The sequence below is a fragment of the Poecile atricapillus genome, chromosome 1, assembly GCF_030490865.1.
Source record: "Poecile atricapillus isolate bPoeAtr1 chromosome 1, bPoeAtr1.hap1, whole genome shotgun sequence".
Taxonomy (NCBI): Eukaryota; Metazoa; Chordata; class Aves; order Passeriformes; family Paridae; genus Poecile; species Poecile atricapillus.
In genome coordinates this window covers 40095737-40117720 of record NC_081249.1, presented here as the reverse complement: position 1 = coordinate 40117720, position 21984 = coordinate 40095737, and the positions used below count along the sequence as shown (strand labels likewise).

The following is a 21984-nucleotide window of genomic DNA, read 5'->3' as shown; positions in this document are numbered from 1 at the left end:
AATGCAGTCATGGATCTTACAGTGTCCCATTTTTACATGTATAGCAACTTCAATCAGAGGTGCTGTCAGGGTGTGTTGCTAGACTTAGGATATCTTCTGAAGATGCATTTTTATGTGGATTGCATACTGGATCACTTCTCTTTGAAATAAGCTTTATGGACTGCTGACAAATTATTTTCAAAAATCCTATTTGTGTAATGTATTTCCTTTATACTTTCCTTTTAAGTATGCATTAAAATAAAATGTGAGACATAAAAATTCTGCCTTCTCTTTTCTAGATTTCTTACATGATCTCTGCATGGGCCAGAATGTGTAAAATTCTTGGAAAGGAATTTCAGCAGTATCTTCCTGTTGTCATGGGACCTTTAATGAAGACTGCATCCATTAAACCTGAAGTAGCTCTTTTAGACAGTAGGTTTAAGATAATGTTTTATTTGAAAAGTATACTGAAATAAATGATTTTGTCGCATTTTTAGATTATTTTTCCTCCCTTCTATATAACAGCGCAAGATATGGAGAATATGAGTGATGATGATGGTTGGGAATTTGTAAGCATAGGCGATCAGCAGAGTTTTGGAATTAAAACTGCAGGCCTTGAAGAAAAAGCAACTGCATGCCAAATGCTGGTGAGTAATAAAACTGTTTTGGCAGTCTGTGTTTCTGGTCAACTGAGTCTGAAGCCAAAATCTGTAACCAAAATACTCTTTTTTTGTCACACATGAATGAGTTTTTTGGGTGATACTGCTTAGTTTGGATTACAGGCACTTATTGCGTGTGGTTTACTTGATTAAAAATAGTTAGAAGCTTAAAATTTTTAAAATTAACAGATGGTTTTGCTTTGTTAGCAAAACTTAAGGAATTTGCTATGTAAAAAGCAGTTCCTTTTTGCAAATAATGCGGGTTTGGAATTCAGTTTGAAAAATGCATGCATGCCCTAAGAGTGAGAACTCATGCTGCTATCAGGGTTTCTCAAATTACCACAGTTGAGGGGGAAGGTAAATGGATTATTACATGTCTTTTAAAAATAAACTAAAAAACCCTTGCAGTTTTATCAATCTCCTTCTCACCTTTACATAGTTGAAAAGTATAAGTGTTTTCCCTTAAAAGAGGCATATCTGTACTTTATTTTTCAGGTTTGCTATGCAAAAGAGCTTAAAGAAGGATTTGTGGAATACACAGAGCAAGTTGTAAAGCTGATGGTTCCATTGCTGAAGTTCTATTTCCATGATGATATCCTATTAACAAATTCCACTGTGAAAACAGAAATTTGGAATCAAAATTGTGCTTGCTATTTTCCTAAATGAATTGAAAGTGTTAATGTTAAAATAGTCTGTGACTTTGTAGCAGAAATGGTTTCAGAGAATTTTGGTTTACACACCCTGTTTTAGGCAAGGTGTTCCTACTTTCCCCCCTAGTTTCTTTTAAAAAAAGCAATCAGTAGAAAAAGTGATGTTTGTGTAACAGAGCAGAAGAGAACTTGAACAGTTTTTCTGTCATGGCCTGAAACAGGCTTAAAGCCACTTATAAATAGCAGACAGTGTAATTTTTCTATTATTTAATCTATATCTAATTAAGAAATCAAATGCATGTATCATAATGAAGTGAGTTTTGGGTAGAAAACAAAAGAACTTCATTATGGTGGTGGGGTCTTAAATTCTAAGCACCTTGTTGGTGTTGATTGCTGTATTTCCTTAATAATGACACGTGTCCGAGTGGCAGCAGCAGAGTCGATGCCCCTCCTTCTTGAATGTGCCAGGGTTCGTGGGCCGGAGTATCTCACACAAATGTGGCACTTCATGTGTGATGCTCTCATCAAAGCCATTGGGACGGAGCCAGAGTCCGATGTCCTCTCAGAAATAATGCATTCTTTTGCAAAGGTAACGTTCTTACAAATTTCATAGCTTTACTGTTTGGATCTTTTTGAAATAAGAATGGAGACGTTTGGTCTTCCTTTAAATGGCTTGAATAAATGCAAGATTTCCTCTACAGGAAGTTTGTTGTGACTATAAATGTTATAGCTGATGGAAAAAGTTTTATTTTGTTTTGCAAGAATACCAAAGTATTAACATAAAACAGTTACCAAATTTTTTCATTTAAACCATGAGTGACAAGAAATTATGGGTATGAAATGTACACTGGTACTATTGTACTACTTGTATAGTTTGAGCATTGATTACAGTATGGCTGCTATTCTAATATAATTCCTGCTAGTGATTCAGAACATGTATTAATATTCTTTGTGTGCTTAGATTTTGTTAAGACTGCTTATGTTAAATTTTAAAGCTGAAAAACTGGTTGTTTTATTTCACAAGTGCGTTGAGGTAATGGGAGATGGATGCCTTAACAACGAACACTTTGAAGAACTTGGAGGAATACTGAAAGAAAAGCTAGAAGAGCACTTTAAAAATCAAGAATTAAGACAGGGTAAGTCAGCACAAGTCCTGTTAACATGTGATGTGACTGTTCTTTAAAGCAGACTTTCTAATTATTTCTGAACACAGAGAAAAAACTGTTTAGATTTCATTGATTTTTATATTTATGTAAAGTAACTGGACTGTAAACCAACAAATACATTAATTGTAAGCTCTTGGAGGATGAAGATAGCATCATTTTCAGCTCTACTGTAGTTTAATCAAAAGTTAATGAACAGATTTACTTGAAAGACAGTGCACATGTATGGTGTTGTCATTTCCGTGGGGTTTTTTTGTCTGAAGTCTTTGCAGTTTTCTCAAAGCAATAGTAGCTTCTCATTTCTAAGCTAAGACTTTTCTTGTCTTTGTGGACGAGCTGGTGTGTTTGTTTCTATTTTGTGTGCATTTTTACACATTCTTAAACTGAGCTGTCCTGGACTTCTTCCTTTTCTGTAAAAGTTTTTTGAAGCTTCTTAAAAATGGAAAATTCCTGTTGCATCTTCATCTACTGTTTCCTGTTTTCTAAATTTGTTTCTGCATAATTTTTCCCTTTCACAGGCTTCTTATGCACTTATAAAAAGGTAGTGGCTTAATTTTTTTTTTTTTAATTTAGTGAAAAGACAAGATGAAGACTATGATGAGCAAGTTGAAGAGTCATTACAAGATGAAGTAAGTTAGTTTGAAGAATTTTTCTACTCATCAAGCACCAGGATGGACATACTGTATAAATATGCTTTCTATTCATTTAGGACATAGTGAATCCTCAGAATTATTTCTTCATAGAAGAATCTTGTTACCACAGTCCTTCAAAACATTCAGTAAGAAATGGGTCACGCTACATTTGTGAGTTAGAAAATATGGAAAGTTTCCTTGTCTGATATGCTGAAATAAGACGTTCAGGATATAGCTTTTTATTTTCTTCATCTGCTCAAACAATTATTGAATGACATTAATACTGATACAGATTTGATAGAAGACTATTTAATTACAGAATAAGCTGAGTTGGAAGGGACCCACAAGGATCATTGACTCCTGCCCCTGCACAGGGCATCTCAAGAATCACACTCGGAATGAGAGCATTGTCCAAATACTTACTGAGCTCTGTCAGGCTGCTGCTGTGACCACTTCCCTGGGGAGGTTGTTCCTGTGCCCAAGCACCCTCTGGGGGAAGAAACTTTTTCTAATAACCAACCAAAACCTTTCCTGACACAACTTGAGGCCGTTCCTTTTGGTCCTGTCACTGGTCACCACAGAGAAGAAATCGGTGCTTGCCCCTCGTCTTCCCCCACTGAGGAAGTTGTAGACTGCAATGAGGTTGTCCCTTGGTAGGTCTAGCCTTGCTGACTTGCTTTTTTTTGAGCCTTTGCGAGCTGGGTGGCTTTTAATCTTGGGCCTCTATACCTCCAATTCCAAGACATCTGGTGTGTCATGTCAGGAGCCTGTCTCAAAAATAATAGCCTAAAAACAGTATCAGAAAAGGACAGCAGGATAAACAGCTTTCATCATGTGTTTGCTTATGAGAGAATACTAAAGAGACTACTTAACTACTTACACACTAGGGTACCAAAGTGAGTTCATAGTTTAAAGTGGAGGTGATTGTAGAAGAGATACAATAATTTTATTAAATCATTAGTAGAGAGAGTAATAATGAATGACTGCTGCTTATAACATGAGACAAAGGATGCTCAGTAAATTAAGGAATTAAGAAATTTTTTTTGCTGCACAATGCAGGTATGAAGCTTGATCACATGAGTTTAACCTGTATACAGACTCCAGAAATCATACACCCATATGTAAATACTGTCTTAAATAACAGTGCGGTTCTTGTGCCTCTTTTTAGGCCAGCATTCAAGATGATAGATTTTTGTTGCCTCCAAGATGCTTTTATTTCCTGTGTGTCACTCTGTACTGAGAGAAAATACAAGCAGGCAGCAGTTTCAGAAAAGCTGATTCCTTACTCTGTGACAGAGTTGCAAGGCATTTTTAAAAATGTTGTAATGTTTGCTGATTTTTCTGTAAAGTCTGGAAAAAGACTTGTCTGCATTACTCTGTGAAAGGAGGGGTGGGATGAGGGCATCACTTGCCATATGGACAGAATTAACAAATGAGTAACATTTGGATATACACCTCTAGTCTCAGAGTATGTTTATGTAGCCCTTACCTCAGGCCAGCAGAAATATAAGCACAGAAGTCATGAAAGTTATTCAAACAATAGTTTTAGGTCCAGCCCTCACTTAGGCAATAACTAAATTGATGATTTGGTAGAGAGCAGAAGGCATACACCAAGCAAGAGTTACACTCTCTTCCCCAAGCATATTATCAACTATTGGTCAACAGGCAGTACCAGGCTAGGAGGACATTGTGGTGTGCTGCAGCAGTTCTCTACCTCTTAATGTCATTGTATGCCATGTTCCAGGGTTCCTGCTTGAGTTGTGCCTTGACGATGCAGAAGCTGGTTCACTAGGGAGGGTTGAAATATTCAGTTGTGGGAAGCTGCCTGTTGCACAATAAATAGTTACTAGTTTGTCACCAGAGGGTGAGAAAAGTGAAGGTCACTAGGGAGCAGAAACTAGCTGTACTGTTTTCCCTACCTGATAAAGTATAAACTGGTTACAGGGAGCATACTAAGTACAACAGAAGTTGCTGTGTAAGAAAGATAAAGCGTAAGTGTGTCCAGGGAATAATCCTCACCTGTAGATACAACTTGTATTGATAGCTCTGAGGTAAGGCTCTGTATTTGACCAGTTTGATGTATTCACTGGGCAAGATGAAAAATTAATTTAAACAACAAGAAGAGGAGAATAGTATTTGTTGTATTTTTGCCACAATCTTTTTCACAAAGGCAGTTATGCATTTACTTTTCCATAAAAGCTTCTTTGGTATCGGTAAGGTATAGAAGAAGAAAATGGTCTTTTGCCTTCTGTAAAGGGAACCCATTGAAGCAGTAAATTTGCACAAGACAGTTTTGTCTTGATCTGATTTTTCTGTCCCTGAAACAAACCTACAAGTCCTAGGCAACTGAGTTTTAGTGATTGACTTAGATTTTTAAGAATGGTGAAAAGGAGGACTCCTGGAACTTCCTGAAAGTCAGTCTCACTCTCTGCCCATTGTGAGCATTGTACACATTTTCTTGGCAGCTGTGGAAGACAGGGAGGTGATTAGAGATAGCTGGTGCAGCTTCCAGAATGCAAATTATGCCTGATTAATTTAGTGGGTTCTATGATGGAGTTGATTGTATTGATGGATTAAGGAAGAACAACTGATGTCATCTGTCTTGACTTCTGTAAGGCCTTTAAGAGGGTCCCACACAACATCCTTGTCACTAATTTGAGGAGATCCATATTTGATGAATTCAGCTGTTAAGGAATTGACTGGATGGCCATGCTAAAAAAGTTCCATTCCGTGCCTCAATATCCACATGACAATAATAAATGATGTCCCTCAAGACACTGGAACATGTTGCTTAGAGAAGGATGTGGATACCCTATTCCTGGGAATTATCAGAGCCCTGGTTTGATGGAGCTCTGGTCTAGTGGGATAAGTCCTTGCCCATGGCAGGGGGTTTGGAACTAAATGATTTTTAAGGTGCCTTCCAACCCAAACCATTTTGTTATTCTGACATTTTGCAATTAGACAAAGAATTGAAAATTAATGAACTTCAAAAAATTAGTTTTACAAAAAAAGTCATAAACCAACTTTGTTCCATTAGAACAAAGAAGTTAGAAGTTTAGACACTTTAGCACTTCATGTGAGTTCCACTCCATTAAAGATTGTTAGTCTTCATGTGAATTGTTTCCTTTTCATTTCAGGATGACAGTGACGTTTATATTCTGACAAAAGTATCAGACATTTTGCACTCAATATTCAGTAGTTACAAGGAGAAGGTACTGCCATGGTTTGAAAGGTTACTTCCACTAATTGTCAACCTAATTGTAAGTACTTTGTTTTCTTTTAATTTAAATTTAGTTTTTTCTGATGAGTTAATATCTTCCATGCTGATGTCTTAGAGAACTTGGCATAGAATGTAGCAATTACTGTTTTACAGAATGGGTTTATTCTAGATCAAGGATGAAATTGTTATTACCCTATACTTTTTGAGCAGGGTCGCTGCTATGCTACTTAAAATCTGTGTTGCAAGACCCAGGATCATTGACACACACAACTGTTTTGAGAAATTTAATTTCCTTGAGACTGTCCAGCCTCTCAAAATGAATTTCAAGAGGAGAGACAAACAAGTGTTGCAGACTCGTGGGGAAAAATTGCAACTGATACACGTAATGGAGTGTGAAAGAGAGGTGCAAAGATAGACACCTGGATTTTGTTTTTGTTCATGGCATTGCTGGAACGATCAGTACTGCAAATTACATGGTTATAGGGTTGCATTTAATCCATGAAGATTTTAACAAAAGTATTAGACCAGTGTTGCTGTGATTGTTGTTGATCTAATCACTGGCTGTACAGTGATTTCAAGGTATCTCAACTGTTGGTTGTTTGTGCCGCAGTGTCCGCATCGGCCGTGGCCAGACCGGCAGTGGGGGCTGTGCATTTTTGACGATGTGGTGGAGCACTGCAGCCCCGCCTCCTTCAAGTACGCCGAGTACTTCCTGAGGCCCATGCTGGAGTCGGTGTGTGACAGCAGCCCCGAGGTTCGGCAGGCGGCTGCCTATGGAGTGGGAGTGATGGCACAGTTCGGCGGGGACAGCTACCGGCCCGTCTGCCCAGGTACGGACCCGCGACCCATGAAACTCGCTAAATGCAGGGGCTAGGGGAAGAAATAAAAATGGCTCACCTTTTGGTTGGTGAGATCTCTTCCCCCTGGCAGTGAAATAGCTTGCCAGCATTACCTGTGTCATAGACTGGTGATGGATTGATAAAATACCTGAGTTCTGCAGGCTTTTATTGTTCTTCTGCTTAGTAGCATTTCTGTTGCAGCCCTGACGGCTTAGCAAATTTGATTTACATATTCTTTTTTAAAAAATGATCTGGCATGCAAATCTTAATTTCATAAAAAACATCTTTTTGAAACACAGCTGTCTCATAGATGCTTTCTACTAATACTGATGTGGTTACATAATAATGCAAAAGCCTTTGGATGTCTGGAGAAACTACACAAGAGACCTATATTAAGGAATAGCCTAGAAAACAACTTATGTGGCTCTCTGCTTTCTGATTATATAAAAAGGAGTCTGATTTCTGTAAAGTAAGAAGTAAAATGAGTGTGATAGTACTTATCAGAAACACTCTCCTTTCTTTCTGAATGTTTCAAATTTCATTGAAACTTCAAACAATTGTCTTCTTGCACTCTTCTTGCCTGTCACCAAAGTTAATTTTACACACTACGCGTGCAAAACCACTTATCAAAGGATTTTTCCTTTTTTTTTAAAGAAAATATTTAGTAATCTATGTATGTATTTAAAATATGTATTTCACATTAATATTAAATGAAAGCTGAATTAGATGATGTAAGAAAATAATACTCATCTGATAGGGATTAACACAAATCTTGCCTACATCAATCAGGGCTGTAATTTTCATTGTTAATGTAAATGTAACTGTTACATGATAACAATCAGGACACAATGTCTTTTTAAAAAGAAAGAAAAAGCAGTGTGGGAAGCCTTGCAATGAATCATTAAGAGCATGAAAATTTAGAATTGTCTAGACAGTTCTGATTTTGAAATTTTTTGAGCTTTTTAGCATCTGTTGAAGTCTAATTTTATTTTTCATTAATTACACTTTATCATACTCCACTTAAACTTTTTAACATCTTTGATTCTTCTCTTTGTATTTGATTATGCCCAGACACTTGGCTTCTCCTTAAGCTGAATTTTAGATAAAATAAACTTTCAGCTTTGCAGCATACAGTTTATTAGCAGACACCTCAAAGTATTCTAAATCATTTTGTGCATACATGAAAGAACTTTGTGATGTATTTGAATAAATGAAGGTATGCTGTGATTAGAAACAAAGTAAATCCATGTCATGAGACATCTTCTACCCCACAGGTTTTGCTGTCTCTGAAATCATGTTTATGAGCTTTTATTTGTAACTTATTTTCTTTACTGGATGATATATAGCACTGGCATATTGTTCTTTTTGCAAGTTTGAAGAGTATGTAAATACTCTTCAGAAAAATCAGAGGTATTGATATGGGCATTTTTGGCAGTCAGTTAAAAAAAGTCCAGGAATATAGCAAGAACCTGTAAATGGTATGTGAGCTACAGTCATGAAACAAGAATCACTAATACCAGATTTTGTTAGTAGCAAATAAGTAAGATGGAAGGAAAAACTTCAGCAAATCAAGTCACTTTCTAAATGGGGATACAAGGTTACAATTGATGCAACTGGCAAGGTTGCTTCTGTTATGTTGGTGGAAGAATATAATTAGCTGTTCTCTGTGAAAATTCTATCAATCAACTGCATGGATTTCTTCCTAAATCACATCAGTGGCCTCAAAACTAGGTGGTGCCTGATGTCAGAGCAGTCAGCCCTTGGCAAAAAGCTTAACATTATAGAAGATGGGTCTTTTATTGTCAAAAGGCTTTTTTTAGGTTTATCTAAGACAATGTCTATGTGAGAATGGATCTGTTTTATAGACAAGATGAAAACTTGTCTGGTAAGCTGTAGGGAGAAAATGATGCTGATTCATTTTGATGCCCTCCTAGTTTTACAGTTGCAAGGACACATGTACCTACAGAGTCATCCATTAGTGTTAGTGAGTGAAGTACAGATGAGATGAGATTTAGCTTCAGCAGCCATGAAAACAAGGTATAAAAAGCAGGCTCAGTTGTCTGGACATTGTAGACCCCTGTGAAACAAACTCTGCTTTGGGGTATAGCCCAGCATCATTCTCCTGCATTTGATACATAAGCTAGCGGGTCTGATATTTCTGTAGTTCTGTAATGTTTAACAGTTTTTCCATAGCTGCTTAATTCTCAAAAAATCTAATGCAGTGGATTTAATGTAGAAAGAGTGATTGTGTATTCTTTAACTGCAGAGCTTCTACTTACTTATCAAAATTCAGAAGTGTGAGATCTCACTCTTCTTCAGTAATTAGAGTTATTTTGAAGTGTGCTTTCTGTACAATTCCACAACCTGCTTACTGTGCTGATAAAGAATTTCACAGCTTTAGCGTTTTATTTTTAGCAGAAGAACACAAGGACGATTGTTCCTGCTTGCATGTAGTGTGCTTGGAAGTCTGCATGGACACTAGAAGCTAAAATTGTGACATTAATGTTCATTTAGAAGTGTGCGTGTGGTTACCCACATGACTGTTAAAAAAATAAAATTGCTATTAACCTAGGAAGAAAATTGGCATTTTTCCTCCATTGAAAGACACTTCCTTTCCTTGATTTTTATGATCTAAACTAGGCCAAGTTGATTCACCACGTGAGATTACTCCTTTGAGCTTTTCCTAGGGCACCTTTTAGTGGTGGGAGGTGCACCCATACATATTTTATATATGCAGATGTGCCCACTAGCAATAGATGCACAGCAGGCATACACTGAGGATGTGAACTATAGTTCACATTGAATGAATGACTGACATTCACAGTGAATGTCACTGTAGCAGTGCTTTTCCTCCTCCTGTGTTTATAGAGTATATTCTGTTAAACAGATAATGCTTGCTATCTACAGCGTTTTGTGCGCTTTAGATTGCATAACTCCAATTGAGAGACATGGGAATATTATTTTCTTCTGAACTTCTAAAACAAATTCAAATTTCTATAGTAGCTGTTTTCTCCTGTTTCCTTACAGAGCTTTATTTATCTGTTTGGTTTTCATCTGGTAATTATTGAGCAGAGAAGAACCTAGAAGCAGTGGAACATTGGAGTGACTAGATTTTAGTGCTTGGATCACCAAAAATCCTGGTTTTAATACATACAGTTGTCTTGAGTAGAATTTGTATTGTTAATAAAGTATAGCTTGATTGTGCATTAAACTTTATTCTTGTGTTTTTAACAATTAGAGGCGCTTCCATTGCTGGTGAGAGTCATTCAGTCACCAGATGCCAAAGCCAAAGAGAATGTCAATGCGACAGAAAACTGCATTTCAGCAATAGGAAAGATAATGAAGTTCAAGCCTGACTGTATAAATGTTGAAGAAGTCCTTCCACACTGGTTATCATGGCTTCCACTTCATGAAGACAAAGAAGAAGCTGTTCATACTTTCAATTATCTGTGTGACTTACTTGAGAGGTAAGGCAAAGTTTTCACACTTATGCAGAAAGTAAGCCTGTTTGCATACCCTTTCCTTGCACTTTTTCCAAAACTGAGAAACTATGAGGTTAATCTACATGTGGTTTAGAGAAGATAATTTGAAATGTCAGAACAGAGCCTTCCCTGATGTTATTCCTGCTTTTGTAAACAGTTACTGTTCTTGTCCTAAATAGAGTCTGTATGGTGGGAAAAAAATTCTGGCTGCTTTATGTGTCCATAATGGGAAAGGATCTGCAGAATACTTGTACAGAAAATTTCAGGAAAATTTTTGATACTCTGCTTACATATCAGTAACTGATCAGGTCTTTTCTCTTAAAAGCAGCACACATGCTCTTTCAGCCTTCTTTGAAGTAATTTTGCACCTTTTTGCTTTCCAACAAAGTATGAAGTAGAGAAATGCTGTGGAAAAATTCATTGTGCAGTGCTATCTTCCTTAATAATTATTTCTGTTACTATTGAAAGCATCTTATCCCAGTTTATTTTTTGGATTTGTGCACCCTCCTGTAGGTAAACGAAGGAAAAAAAGTATTTTAGTGTGGTGCACTTCATAAATGAGTGAAAGAATGTAGCCTCTGAGGTGTTGTGTAGTAAGCACATTCTGGCTGGCACTGTATTACATCTTAGGAGAAAAATATAAAGGAAGTAACTGAGATTTCTTACAGTCTTTTCTAGTTTGTGAATACCTTGTATCTCTGGGTGCTTTATTAAGGCAGAGTCTCAAAATGGCAGCTGAGGTCCCTAGACTGATTACAGAACAATTGTGTAGAGACACCATCATAATGCTGCCAAGTGTGCATGTAAACAGGAACATAGAAATTGAGAATTACAGTACTAGCACACTCCTGTACCCAGCTCTGTGCAGGTGGCTCAGCCTGGCTACCTGCTTCTCTGGAGCTCTGCCAATCCTACATTCAGCCTCTGCATTCCAGTACTGGTAGGTGGCAGGGCTGGAAGTAGATCATGTTTTCCACACAGATTCCTGATTGCTTATGCTCCTCCACTCAAGCATTTGGCTGGGAAAGACGGAGCAGAACTGCTTGCTTGCTGTGTCATGGAGAGTGCTGGCAGAGAGCTGAAGTTGCTGGTGCTCGTGACGCCAGTAACACAATGACTTGGGAGGCACAGAGAGAGGAATAAGTCCTTTTAGCCAGGGTATTTCTGTCATTATTTACAGATCCATCTGCAAGGAACTCAGCCATTCTGTAAAGTTCAGAACTTCTTCCTGATAAAGTTTAGGCTGACTAAAGAATCAGCTGGTTAAATATTAACAGAAGGGGAACATGCTGTCAGCAGGCAACAAAGCTGTGCATACTTATTCAGCTGTGTGAAACAAACCTAATAGAATAAGGTCATTCAGAATCACTTCACTTATGTGTAAGGTGTTTACATTTTTTAGATAAGCATTAATTCCTGTTCAATGTATCTTTTGTAACAGCAATAACCCAGTTGTCCTCGGTCCCAACAATTCCAACCTTCCCAGAATACTTGGTATAATTGCGGATGGTGAAATCCATGAAGCTATCAAACATGAAGATCCATGTACCAAGCGGCTGGCTAATGTTGTTCGCCAAGTGCAGGTAAATAAATGCTTGCTTAAATGTAAAGGGAGCATTTAGAATCTGTTTGCAGAAGGAACTAAACTGTTTTGAGAGCCTTATCTCCTTAGAGAATAATGACTTAAACAGTGATCTTGGAGATCCTTGGATGTTCCTTTAATGATTAATGGTAAAACTTGGTGACATTTGCACTTGAATAAAATAACTAACTTTCATGCAGCAAGATGGTTAATGTGTGAGCCAGTATTAGTTTTTTATGGGTTTTTTTTCTGAGTCAGAAATTAGAATCTGGAGATAAATCTGCATGTCCTTTTATCAGTGAACTGTACTGCAGGATTTGATCCAACATGTGGTTCTTGTAAGGGTTGCCAGCGTCCTATGGTGACTTTCTAGTACAGTAGCAGCTCAGGTTCTTTGTTAGAGAATGAATGCCAAACCCAAGTTATTTTACTACTGCTCTTTTCAATCCAGTGGAAATATGGGTGGCTGTTCAATGTTTTCCCCGCCTTTGGCGAACTGCCTTAAGGTTCACTTCCTTTATGCCATGATGAGTCACTTAAAGATGATGGGGCTGTCCAAGTACTTGCACAGTGCTTCTCTACAGTGCTGTAAATGATAGTGCTCATAGTGCAGATCTCCTTCAGGGCCAAATGTTGTTGGTTGGATGTAGTACTAATGAGGGAAAGCAATGTGCCTGGTAAGCATCTTGCTCACAAAAAAGCATGGAGGATTTTGAGCAGCAGATCTAAAATTATTGGCCTTTCTGCCTGACCTGATTTGGCAACATTAAGGTTCAAGACTTTTAGGAACGCTTGGTTTTGGAGAGGATTCACCTGTGTGAGTGTATCATCCTGACAGATCCATTTTGTCTAATAGAAAAAGTTGTTAAAATTCAAGGCATAAAGAGAAGGAAATTGAGCCAAGTTTCAAATTGAAAGTGTTAATGACTGCTCTACGTTTTGCCTGATAGATACAAATCCTTGCTGTTAGTACTTGAAGTCTGGAAATGGACCTTTGTATTAGGGTTTACCTAATACATTTGTTCACTTTACCTCAAATCATCAAGGTTTATTTTTTTAACAATACAGTGGCACATACGTGTATAGATTAGCTGAGTACCGCAATGTCTTGTTTTGGCCAGGATTGATAGGAATATTAATATGAGACAAGACCTTGAGCACCAGCTGAATGATTTATCTTCAGACTGAGGAGGGGAAAAAAAAAATCTTAAAAGACATTTATTTTAAAAAATACTTTTTTAGCACAGTGTTAGAATCCTATTTTTCTTCACACATAGTATTTTGACTCCAGTAAAGCTGTAAGACTTTTATACTCTTACTGACTGTAAGAGTTATACTATGATAGGAACTTTCAAGGCTGTGTGGTTGCTAACAAGCTCCTGCTTCCCAGATTCCAGGGGACTTTTTTTTTTTTTTCAATGATCTCAGTAAACTGTTTCACTGCCAGTGTCTGACATGAGAAACATGGTCATTATTGGAATTGAATATTAACTTCTTTGCTTAGGTATTGTCAGGCCAGAAATATTTCAGTGTAAATTATCAAGTTAAATGTGCATCAGAAATGCTGGAAGAGTACATTTAATTCTGCAATATTTCATCGTGCATTAAGAGTCTAAAATGCTTAATGGTATTTAAAACTAAACCCACATACTTACACTTATTTTTGAATTTTTTTAATCCATTTTTATATTTTTGAAACTTTTTAAATTTTGAGAAAAGGGCATTATAATAGAATTGAATGTAAAATATACCAAATATAAATGAAACTTTTTTTAAAATTTACTTTAGATTGGCTTTTGCAATAATAGTAAAATTTAAGACCTAAAGTCAGTCACCTGGAATTTTTTTCCCTGTCATTGTCCTAAAGAAAGCAGCGTGCCAATTGCGTCCAGTTTCTACTGATAAGTGAATAAAAACTTATTTCTCAATCTTGATTAATATTCAGCACTTTCTGATGCCATTAGAACAGTCCTTACTGATGGTGACTTTAAAAGCTGATGTCTCAGCTGAAGCCTGTGGTAGCATAGATGAAACATTTACATTTACCCAGACAGATGTAGTGCAGTTCTCTCTGGGAAGTCATTGACCTTTCCTTTCACTGAAGAGCCAAGCCCTGTGCTGGCAGCAGAATTTTGCACCCCTACATGTAGCACATTGTGCTGTAATCCCAGTGCTCAGCTCGAAGCTCTGAGTGTGTTACTACTGCACCAGTGTCCAAAACACCCATGTGGAAGAGGCATGGTTCAGTTTTGCCTGAACATTGGTGTTTTAACTTCAGTGCAAAATGAGGAAATGATTTAGGATGTGGTTAACACAGGAGTGTCCTTTGTCAACCCACATAGTTGTTACAGAGAGTTCCCAGGAGTTCCAAATCCATTACTCTGCTGCTATTCAGTCTTTTGGAGCATCTCAAGTTGAACCTGAGTAGCACTGTGAATCACTGAAGATTTCAGTCTCTGACATGTATATTATGGGAATAAGCTGAGTGAATGTTGAGCTTTGTAAACATAACAAAGTTTAGGATGTACCTTGGACATTTTCAGCCTGCATAGAGACCACTTCTCATTTTTTTTCTAGACATCCGGAGGACTGTGGACAGAATGCATATCACAGCTCAATGCAGATCAACAGGCAGCCATACAGGAGCTCCTGAACTCTGCTTGAAGGGCCTTAATTATCATCTGCAAGAAAACTAACTCTAAATAAACGTTTACCCTATTGTTTAGGTTTCTTTTGTTTCTTTTCTGAGTAAAACCAGAACTGTAGTGCGTGTAGGCCATTCTTCTGCAACCTACAGGCAGTGGCAGCAGGAAGAAGCATTCTTTCAGAACGGTGTTTAAATCGGTTTCTATCCCACAACATGAAAGAAGTTTCCTGTAAACCCTACAATAGCACTGAAGAGTATTTTTCTAACGGTATCAGCCATCCATACGATGGTGAAAGGGAAACAAGTTGAATTTTCTCATTAGACATAAGACCTTCAGCAGTAGATGTACGTTATAACAGATAAATGTTTCTCTACATCTAGTGTTAATTGTATTAATTGGAGTGTGAGTCTTTGCAGGGTAGAAAGTGTCCTTCTGCCCAACAAGGTAGTAGATCAAAAGATGAAAAACTGAAGAGAAACATCGAGCATGAAGACCTCATTGATCACACTTTCGATTCCCAAAAACAACTTGTACAGTGACTCAATGAGGAAAGCTGTTCAGCTTCCAGCCCTTGAATGTGAAGTCTCTTTGGCATGTCTGACAGTATCTCATTCACTCCTCAATAAATGACATTGAAACACAAGAAGCTTGTGTAGAAGTTCAGTGATGTGTGGTTCTTTTAATTTACTCTTGTGAAAAGATGAAAATAACAAACTATACAAGTCACGATTTTATATTTGAAACTTTGTATATTGTTGCCTATTACAGATTTTATGCTTTTTTGTTTCTTGACTTTTTAACAAATTTTTCACCTGAGTGTGTAGAATGGAAACTTAATGGCATTCCTTGTGTGACAGTAAATATACATACCTTGACTTTAAAATGTTTTTCATGTTCAGATGCAATTGCATTTCTTAACTTATAAAATGTAGTGTTGTTCCAGCTGCAAACGTGCAACGTGATTTGGTAGACAGCAAAAAAGTTGTAGTAGCCTGTTTTGTTTAAAACAATCATGCCTGACCTGAAAGAAACAAAAAGCTTTCTCAGGTCTTTCTGGTACTTCAAGAGCAATACTTCATCTACCAGCAAACATAGGCATCGAGTATCTGATTTCTAACCAAGGTGAGCGAGGTTTTTCCACTCTTACTTCAAAGCTGTTAATATATGCATTGATCTTTAAAAACTTAAGTTCTTACTGAAGTGTTCTTCAAGTTGATCTCAATTGTGTCTTGAAACAGATCTTTTCACCAAGAGGATGTAAATTTTCTTCCTTTATAATAAGAAAAGGTAGAACTTTACATGTAATAAATGCCTCTCATACTAAATAAACTTAGTTTTGCCTTTGAAAGTGTTTTAGAACAGAAAATAAAGAATGAGGTATACCAAAACCAGCCCAGGACCATTATACCCAAAGGTTTGTGAGACAAACTGCCTTAACCATAGAACTTGACAATGTAGTTTGTTTAGAGGCAGCTGAAACAGTGCAACAAAGTACTGCTCCAGTTTTCATTTTGTTCAGTATTGATAATCACTTATTTACAGAAATTCAAGCATTCATGCATCTGGAAGATGAATGCTAAGGACTGGATACCAGTACTGTGAGAGAACTAGTAAGTCATGTCAGTTATCTCAAGCACTGGTCCTAACAATAACAGTTTTGCTATACTCTATCCATCACCTTTCTTCTTTGTGGTGTTTGGTTTTTTAGGTATTTGTTATTTCAATTTTCCCTCCATCTAAAACATGTAAATTTTTCCCTGCAGCAAACTTTTTGTACTTTTTGTCAGATCTTAAAGCTGAGATTTTTCTCCCTTTCTTTGGACTGTGTGCTGAGAATCGTAGCACATTTGGCATTTCCCAGAGACAGCATCAGCTTTGGCTCTCTGTAACGTAAGCAGCATTTGAATTGCTCTCCTACTGGACCAGCTGTAATCCTCTTGCCTTCCTTTCAGCTGAAGTAACTGAGAACAAATAGAACCAGGAGATGGGGTTGCTCAGTGTGCCAGAGCCAGCACAGAGCAACTTTGTGCAGTTGCTTTTACCTTGTTAATTGTTTTCTCTAAGCAAAGGGCACTGAGTGAATCACTGTCAGCCTGACAAGTACATTGGTTTTGGGTCCTACCTGGAGATCTATTCTTGCCTGTCCCCACTGGACTTGTCAGGTTAATCCAAAAGCTTCCGTGACATTTTCTCAATTTGCACAAGCTTTAAAAACTACGCTCCCTTTACACCTATTTAAAAGCTGTCTGGATCACTAATCTTGGATTTTCTGGTTCCTTAATACAGAATTTTTAAGCAGTAAACTGTTCCTGTTCTTCATTGCACTTAAGTACTGTTGCCCAAAGAAAGTATTGTAGTAGAACAGTAGCTTTATCTACAGCTGTCTTTTATGAAGGAGCCAAAGTAATCTTCAACTGTGGTACTGATTTGGGAAAGGCAGTCTTGATTCAACCATTTTTTCTGGGTAGAACTCCAATCTTGCTTTAACAAACTGCTCAGCTGTTGTGTGGGTTGAGAGATGTACCTAGTGTAGCATAAAGAGTACTGCAAACAATAGCAGTGTTTTGCTTTGCCTGAACAAAGAGGTACCAAATCCACCCTAGACATCCACACAAAATGCTCAAAGTTGTACTCAGTAACAGCACAGCTAGAGAACACCAGGCAGGTGTTACCATACTGGAGGCCCATTAGCCTGTTTAACAAGCATATGATAGCAAGTAGCATTCGTGAGCACTGGTTTCAAAAGTAGCTCATCTCCCTGAAGTGTGGCTGAGTTCCCATCTAAACTCTCACCTGTTCTTACTGGTCTGAAGGTGAAGCTACTTGTTTTGTGTTTGCAGCTCTAGGTTGGTCACAACAGATAATAATCCAGATGAATGTCAAGTCTCCTTTACCTGGCTTTGTCTACAAGATTTCCCAGAGAATCCTGTGCAAAATCTATGTACGAAAGTGACCTGTAGCCTTCACGCTTTCAACACGGGCTTTGTGTACTGCTGAGGCATTCTGTCATTGCTTTTTCCCTGCAGAGACTTCAAAGTGTTGCTGAGTGCAAGGGCTGGTATTTCCCAGCATAGAACAGTTGTTGTTATGCCAAATGTTGTCTGTTCTCTACACATTTAGATCTGTCAGTCTCATGTATGGGAGTACATGCATGAGAGTAAGACGTGTTGCACAGTTGGAATTTTTGATGAAATAAAGAATTAAGGAAGGTGAATTTCCTATTGACTCTGTGTATGCTTGTCTGTATTGGCTATGCAGCTGCCTGAGGCTCTTGAAGCGGAGCTTTGTTGTTGCCTTAGTGGTATCTGTAGGGGTGCACACATACACTGAGTCTTCAAAATACAATGAGAGTCCTATTAAAAGCAATACAAAAGTCAAGTACTTGCCACCGCAAGTACTCAACTTTGAAGTATTTTGTTGGGCATCTGTGGGAAAGCCTTTGCTATTCAATCATTTGGTTTGGTGTTCTTCTGCTAGCTTAGACAATACTACTTCCTTTTATGGGGCTCGATGGTAGCTTAAATTCTAAGAAATGGATTTGTTGTCTTCCAGGAAGCAATAAATGAAATCAAAGTGTCTGTCTAGTGCAGGTCCTTTCCCTTCTTGGTTATCATGAAGATGTTTGTGTTGATTCAAGGAAGAACATCTCTCAGGACAGCTTTAACCTCTGTTGAGACTTGGAGGTATGGGCTCAATACTGAATAAAAGTCATGGGATTTGTTCAGGAGAAGGCTTCAGCATCTTCTCTGATGCAAAAGAGAAGTGAGGAACGGAGGCCTGCTCAGAACATGAACACGGTGTTTCCTATCATTGAATACAAAATGCTAACCTCAGCCAGAGTAGTTATTCCAGTAGAAATGTGGGTTTGTCTCTTGAGTTTACAACCACTTTTATGTATCAGAGTATTTGCTTTTCAAAGGCTGTTCCTCACAGCCCACGAGGCCTAAATGTTTGGTCTTTACATTTGTTATAAATTCACAGATTTTGCTCACTGAAGTGACTGATCTTTTCAATTACCTGATAGAGAAACCGCATCACCTCTCAGTTCTTTTGAGTCTATGGTGTGGTTTGGGTTGGTTTGGGTCACCTGTCCCAGCTATGGTCCCTCCCAGTTTCTTTTGTGTACCTCATTGGCAGAGCATGAGACAAAGAGGGGGGAAATAGTCCTTGACTTAGGATAAACACAACTTAGCAAAAACCAAATCATCAGTGCCTTATCAAGAACATTCTCATTCCAAATCCAAAACACAGTACTGTAGCAGCTACTGAGGAGAAATTTATGCTACCCTACCTGAACCCAGGACATCCTACAAGGCTGGAGTTAGTGTGAAATTAATTTCTTTGGTTAGGAGATAAGGAATTGCAGCATCTGCTGTGGGGAGACCGTTTCTACAACCTCTGCAACAGATTATTTCCTATCATTCAGTTTCAGACCAGTGATAAACTTTCTGTGCGTTTTCAGGGAGGAAAGGCAGGACCTAGGAGGTACAAGTAAGTTTTGACTTTCATGATTTTCCTTTATCACTTCAAAGGCTGCCCATGACCTCAGTTCAGGTGCAGGAAATTTTTGTGGCTGCCAAACCATGGAATCAGAATGTCTTTTGAGTTTAGTATTATTACCACTCTAGACTTAAGAATAACTTTTGCTGATGTAACACTACATGCAGACAGGTATGTGTAGTGGAATTTCACTTACTTAAGGAGGTTTGTTGTTTTTTTCAGGGTTTGTTTTTGGTGTTGGTTTTTGGGGTTTTTTGTGTTGTTGGTTTTTTTTGTCTGTTTTTGCTAGCAAAAGAGGTTCAAAGCTTCCCTGAGGCACCAGATGAGCCAAACTGATTGATGGAATGGAATTTTCTTCCAAAGAGTGGGAAGGGAGGGTACATACTGGCAGAACTTTCTCAAGCAACCACTACCCAGGAGGATACAGCGAAGTATTCCCTACTTAACGGTGACTGATGGGAATTACAAGTCAACTTCAGTCAGTTTTGCTCTGAAGGTTGTTACTCGTCTCTCATTTTGCCAACACCATTACCACTGCTAGCCACCTGCTGCAGATGGCCAGTGTCTTCTGATGGTGGGCAAGAAGCAAAAAAGAAAGGGGATATTTCTTCAATTTACTATCTCTGGACCAAATGTATGGCTGCTTTTATTTCCTATGAAGCAACAGGAAGTTTTATTTTAAATATATCTGAAGTATAATTTTTCACGTAATATGGGCTGTTAACAGAATGCTGTTCCTCAATAACTGTACAAGCCTATCTTGTGTCTGGTGGTGATAGGATTTGCTGTAAATTAATTAAAAGGTTTAATATTCAATTCATGTACTGTCTTAAAAACCAATGCTAATCATTCAACCAAACAAAGAATAAATATGGAATAAAATGTACATTTTGAATTCAGATTGGTGAGAAATAATGTAATACAGGATATTGACTCAGGGAAACTAACCTTGCCTATATTACTTGAACTAAATTGTGCAACATTACTATTTTTAAATACGTGAGAATAAAATGCCAAGAGATATGTTTTACCGTGAAGTTTTGTCAGTTAAGAGAGTTGTTATCCCTGGAAAATAAACAAACCAAAAGAAACACCAAACCCCCCAAAACTGCCAATTTTTGGTGAATAGTGCGAAGAAGTGCATGGATGCAGTGGTTGTATTTCAGTCGTTCTGTGCTCCAGCTAAAGCTGCTTCTGGCCAGTAGATGGAGATGAAAGAAAACAAAGAGAAAGCGAAGTGTTGAGTCAGTACAGGTTTAGCCACTTATCCCTGTTTCTCCCATCATTAAAGAGTGTGAATGTATGAAATGTGTGAAAGTATGTGCCCATAGATAAATGCCTTGTAAAACGAGACAGTCATAGCAACTTGCTCCTTTCAGCTACAAAGCCAAACTCTGTTGAGAACTTGCCACCTCTCCTAGTCCTCAGGATAAGGAGGAAATGAGTTTCATTTGGGATGCCTGTCAGTCTCTGGGAGCAAGTGAAAAGGAACGGCAGCTCTGTAGATGAGCTCCTGAGGCTCTATATTAACATCAGAAGTGTGGATTCCTGTCCTTAAAAGGAGTAAAAGCTTAAAGACATAGCTGGAAGTGACAGTGTGGTGAGAAAACACATTTCAAGTACAAAGCTAAAAAGGGTTAACTGGTAAAGAAGTTATGTTAAATTTTAAGAGAGGATCTTCATCTGATCTGATTGTTATTAAAATACTGTCACATTGTATTTATTATCATTGGGGGGAAACAAACAAATAGACAAAAGGCTTCCACAACCTCAACCTCCAAGCTGTTGGAATTGGACTCTTCTCACCATTCTTATGCCTGATCACCAAACTGAGTGGTTGCAGTACAGACAGAAGCAGGGGAATAGGTGAATCAGGAACAATTCAGAGTTTCTCATAAAAAAGACTGCAAGAATGCCCAAATAAAGTATTAACTAGGATGTCTGAAACCAACAAATTTTTCTTCAAGCCATGTAATTTCTAATGGATGTGTCTGGAAGTCAAAAACAGATTATTACAACCAATTATTCAAGGGTGTGTGAATGGTTAATAAGCAAGGTGCTCCGGAGGAAACTACTTGCTCAAGAAGTCCATAAATAATTGGCTGTCAGAAGCTGGAAGAGTAGGCTAGGAAAAGGATTACCTTTTCCATTACTCCATCTTCTGTTAGACACCCAGTTCTCTGATCAGGCTTCACACAACCCTTTGTACACATCCTTCGCTACTCACTTTCCCCTCACTGATTTCATTTATACAGATCAAAACTCACTATCTTTGCATGGGGCCTTGGGAGATGTAGATACTTGTTCACCCAGCTCATACAGGATCAACTAGAGTAAGAAACACTTTGTATAAAACACATCTCAGTGCTAGTATTAACCGAGACGCTCTGGGGCCTGAGAAGAAAAAACAAAGTGTTTTCTTACCTTGACACTGTTACATGGATCCTAAATAAAAGACACAAGAGAAATCTATCATTAAATACAAACAATAAAATCTCTATCCTTTTACTCCGCACCATTTTGAAGGAGATAATGGATTTTTTTTATGTATTCAAATATGGCAGATCTGAAATGCTAAATATTTGTAGCTTACACAAAGGATCGAAGTGCAGTAGAAAGTAAGGCATGTG

The 21984-nt window shown here is 37.9% G+C and overlaps 1 protein-coding gene across 1 annotated transcript in view; it reads left to right on the top strand.

Annotated features, from left to right (window-relative positions):
* The window catches only part of IPO5 (importin 5), a 45627-nt gene extending 27559 nt beyond the window's left edge, over positions 1-18068 (top strand). Inside the window, exons 16-26 of the mRNA XM_058844774.1 lie at positions 279-411; positions 505-626; positions 1134-1230; positions 1705-1877; positions 2313-2424; positions 3025-3080; positions 6221-6343; positions 6914-7133; positions 10381-10609; positions 12066-12207; positions 14784-18068. Of these exons, the coding sequence (XP_058700757.1) occupies positions 279-411; positions 505-626; positions 1134-1230; positions 1705-1877; positions 2313-2424; positions 3025-3080; positions 6221-6343; positions 6914-7133; positions 10381-10609; positions 12066-12207; positions 14784-14870 (1494 nt within the window). The 3' untranslated portion in view covers positions 14871-18068. The remainder of the gene's footprint in view (positions 1-278; positions 412-504; positions 627-1133; positions 1231-1704; positions 1878-2312; positions 2425-3024; positions 3081-6220; positions 6344-6913; positions 7134-10380; positions 10610-12065; positions 12208-14783) is intronic.
* The last annotated feature ends 3916 nt before the right edge of the window (positions 18069-21984 follow it).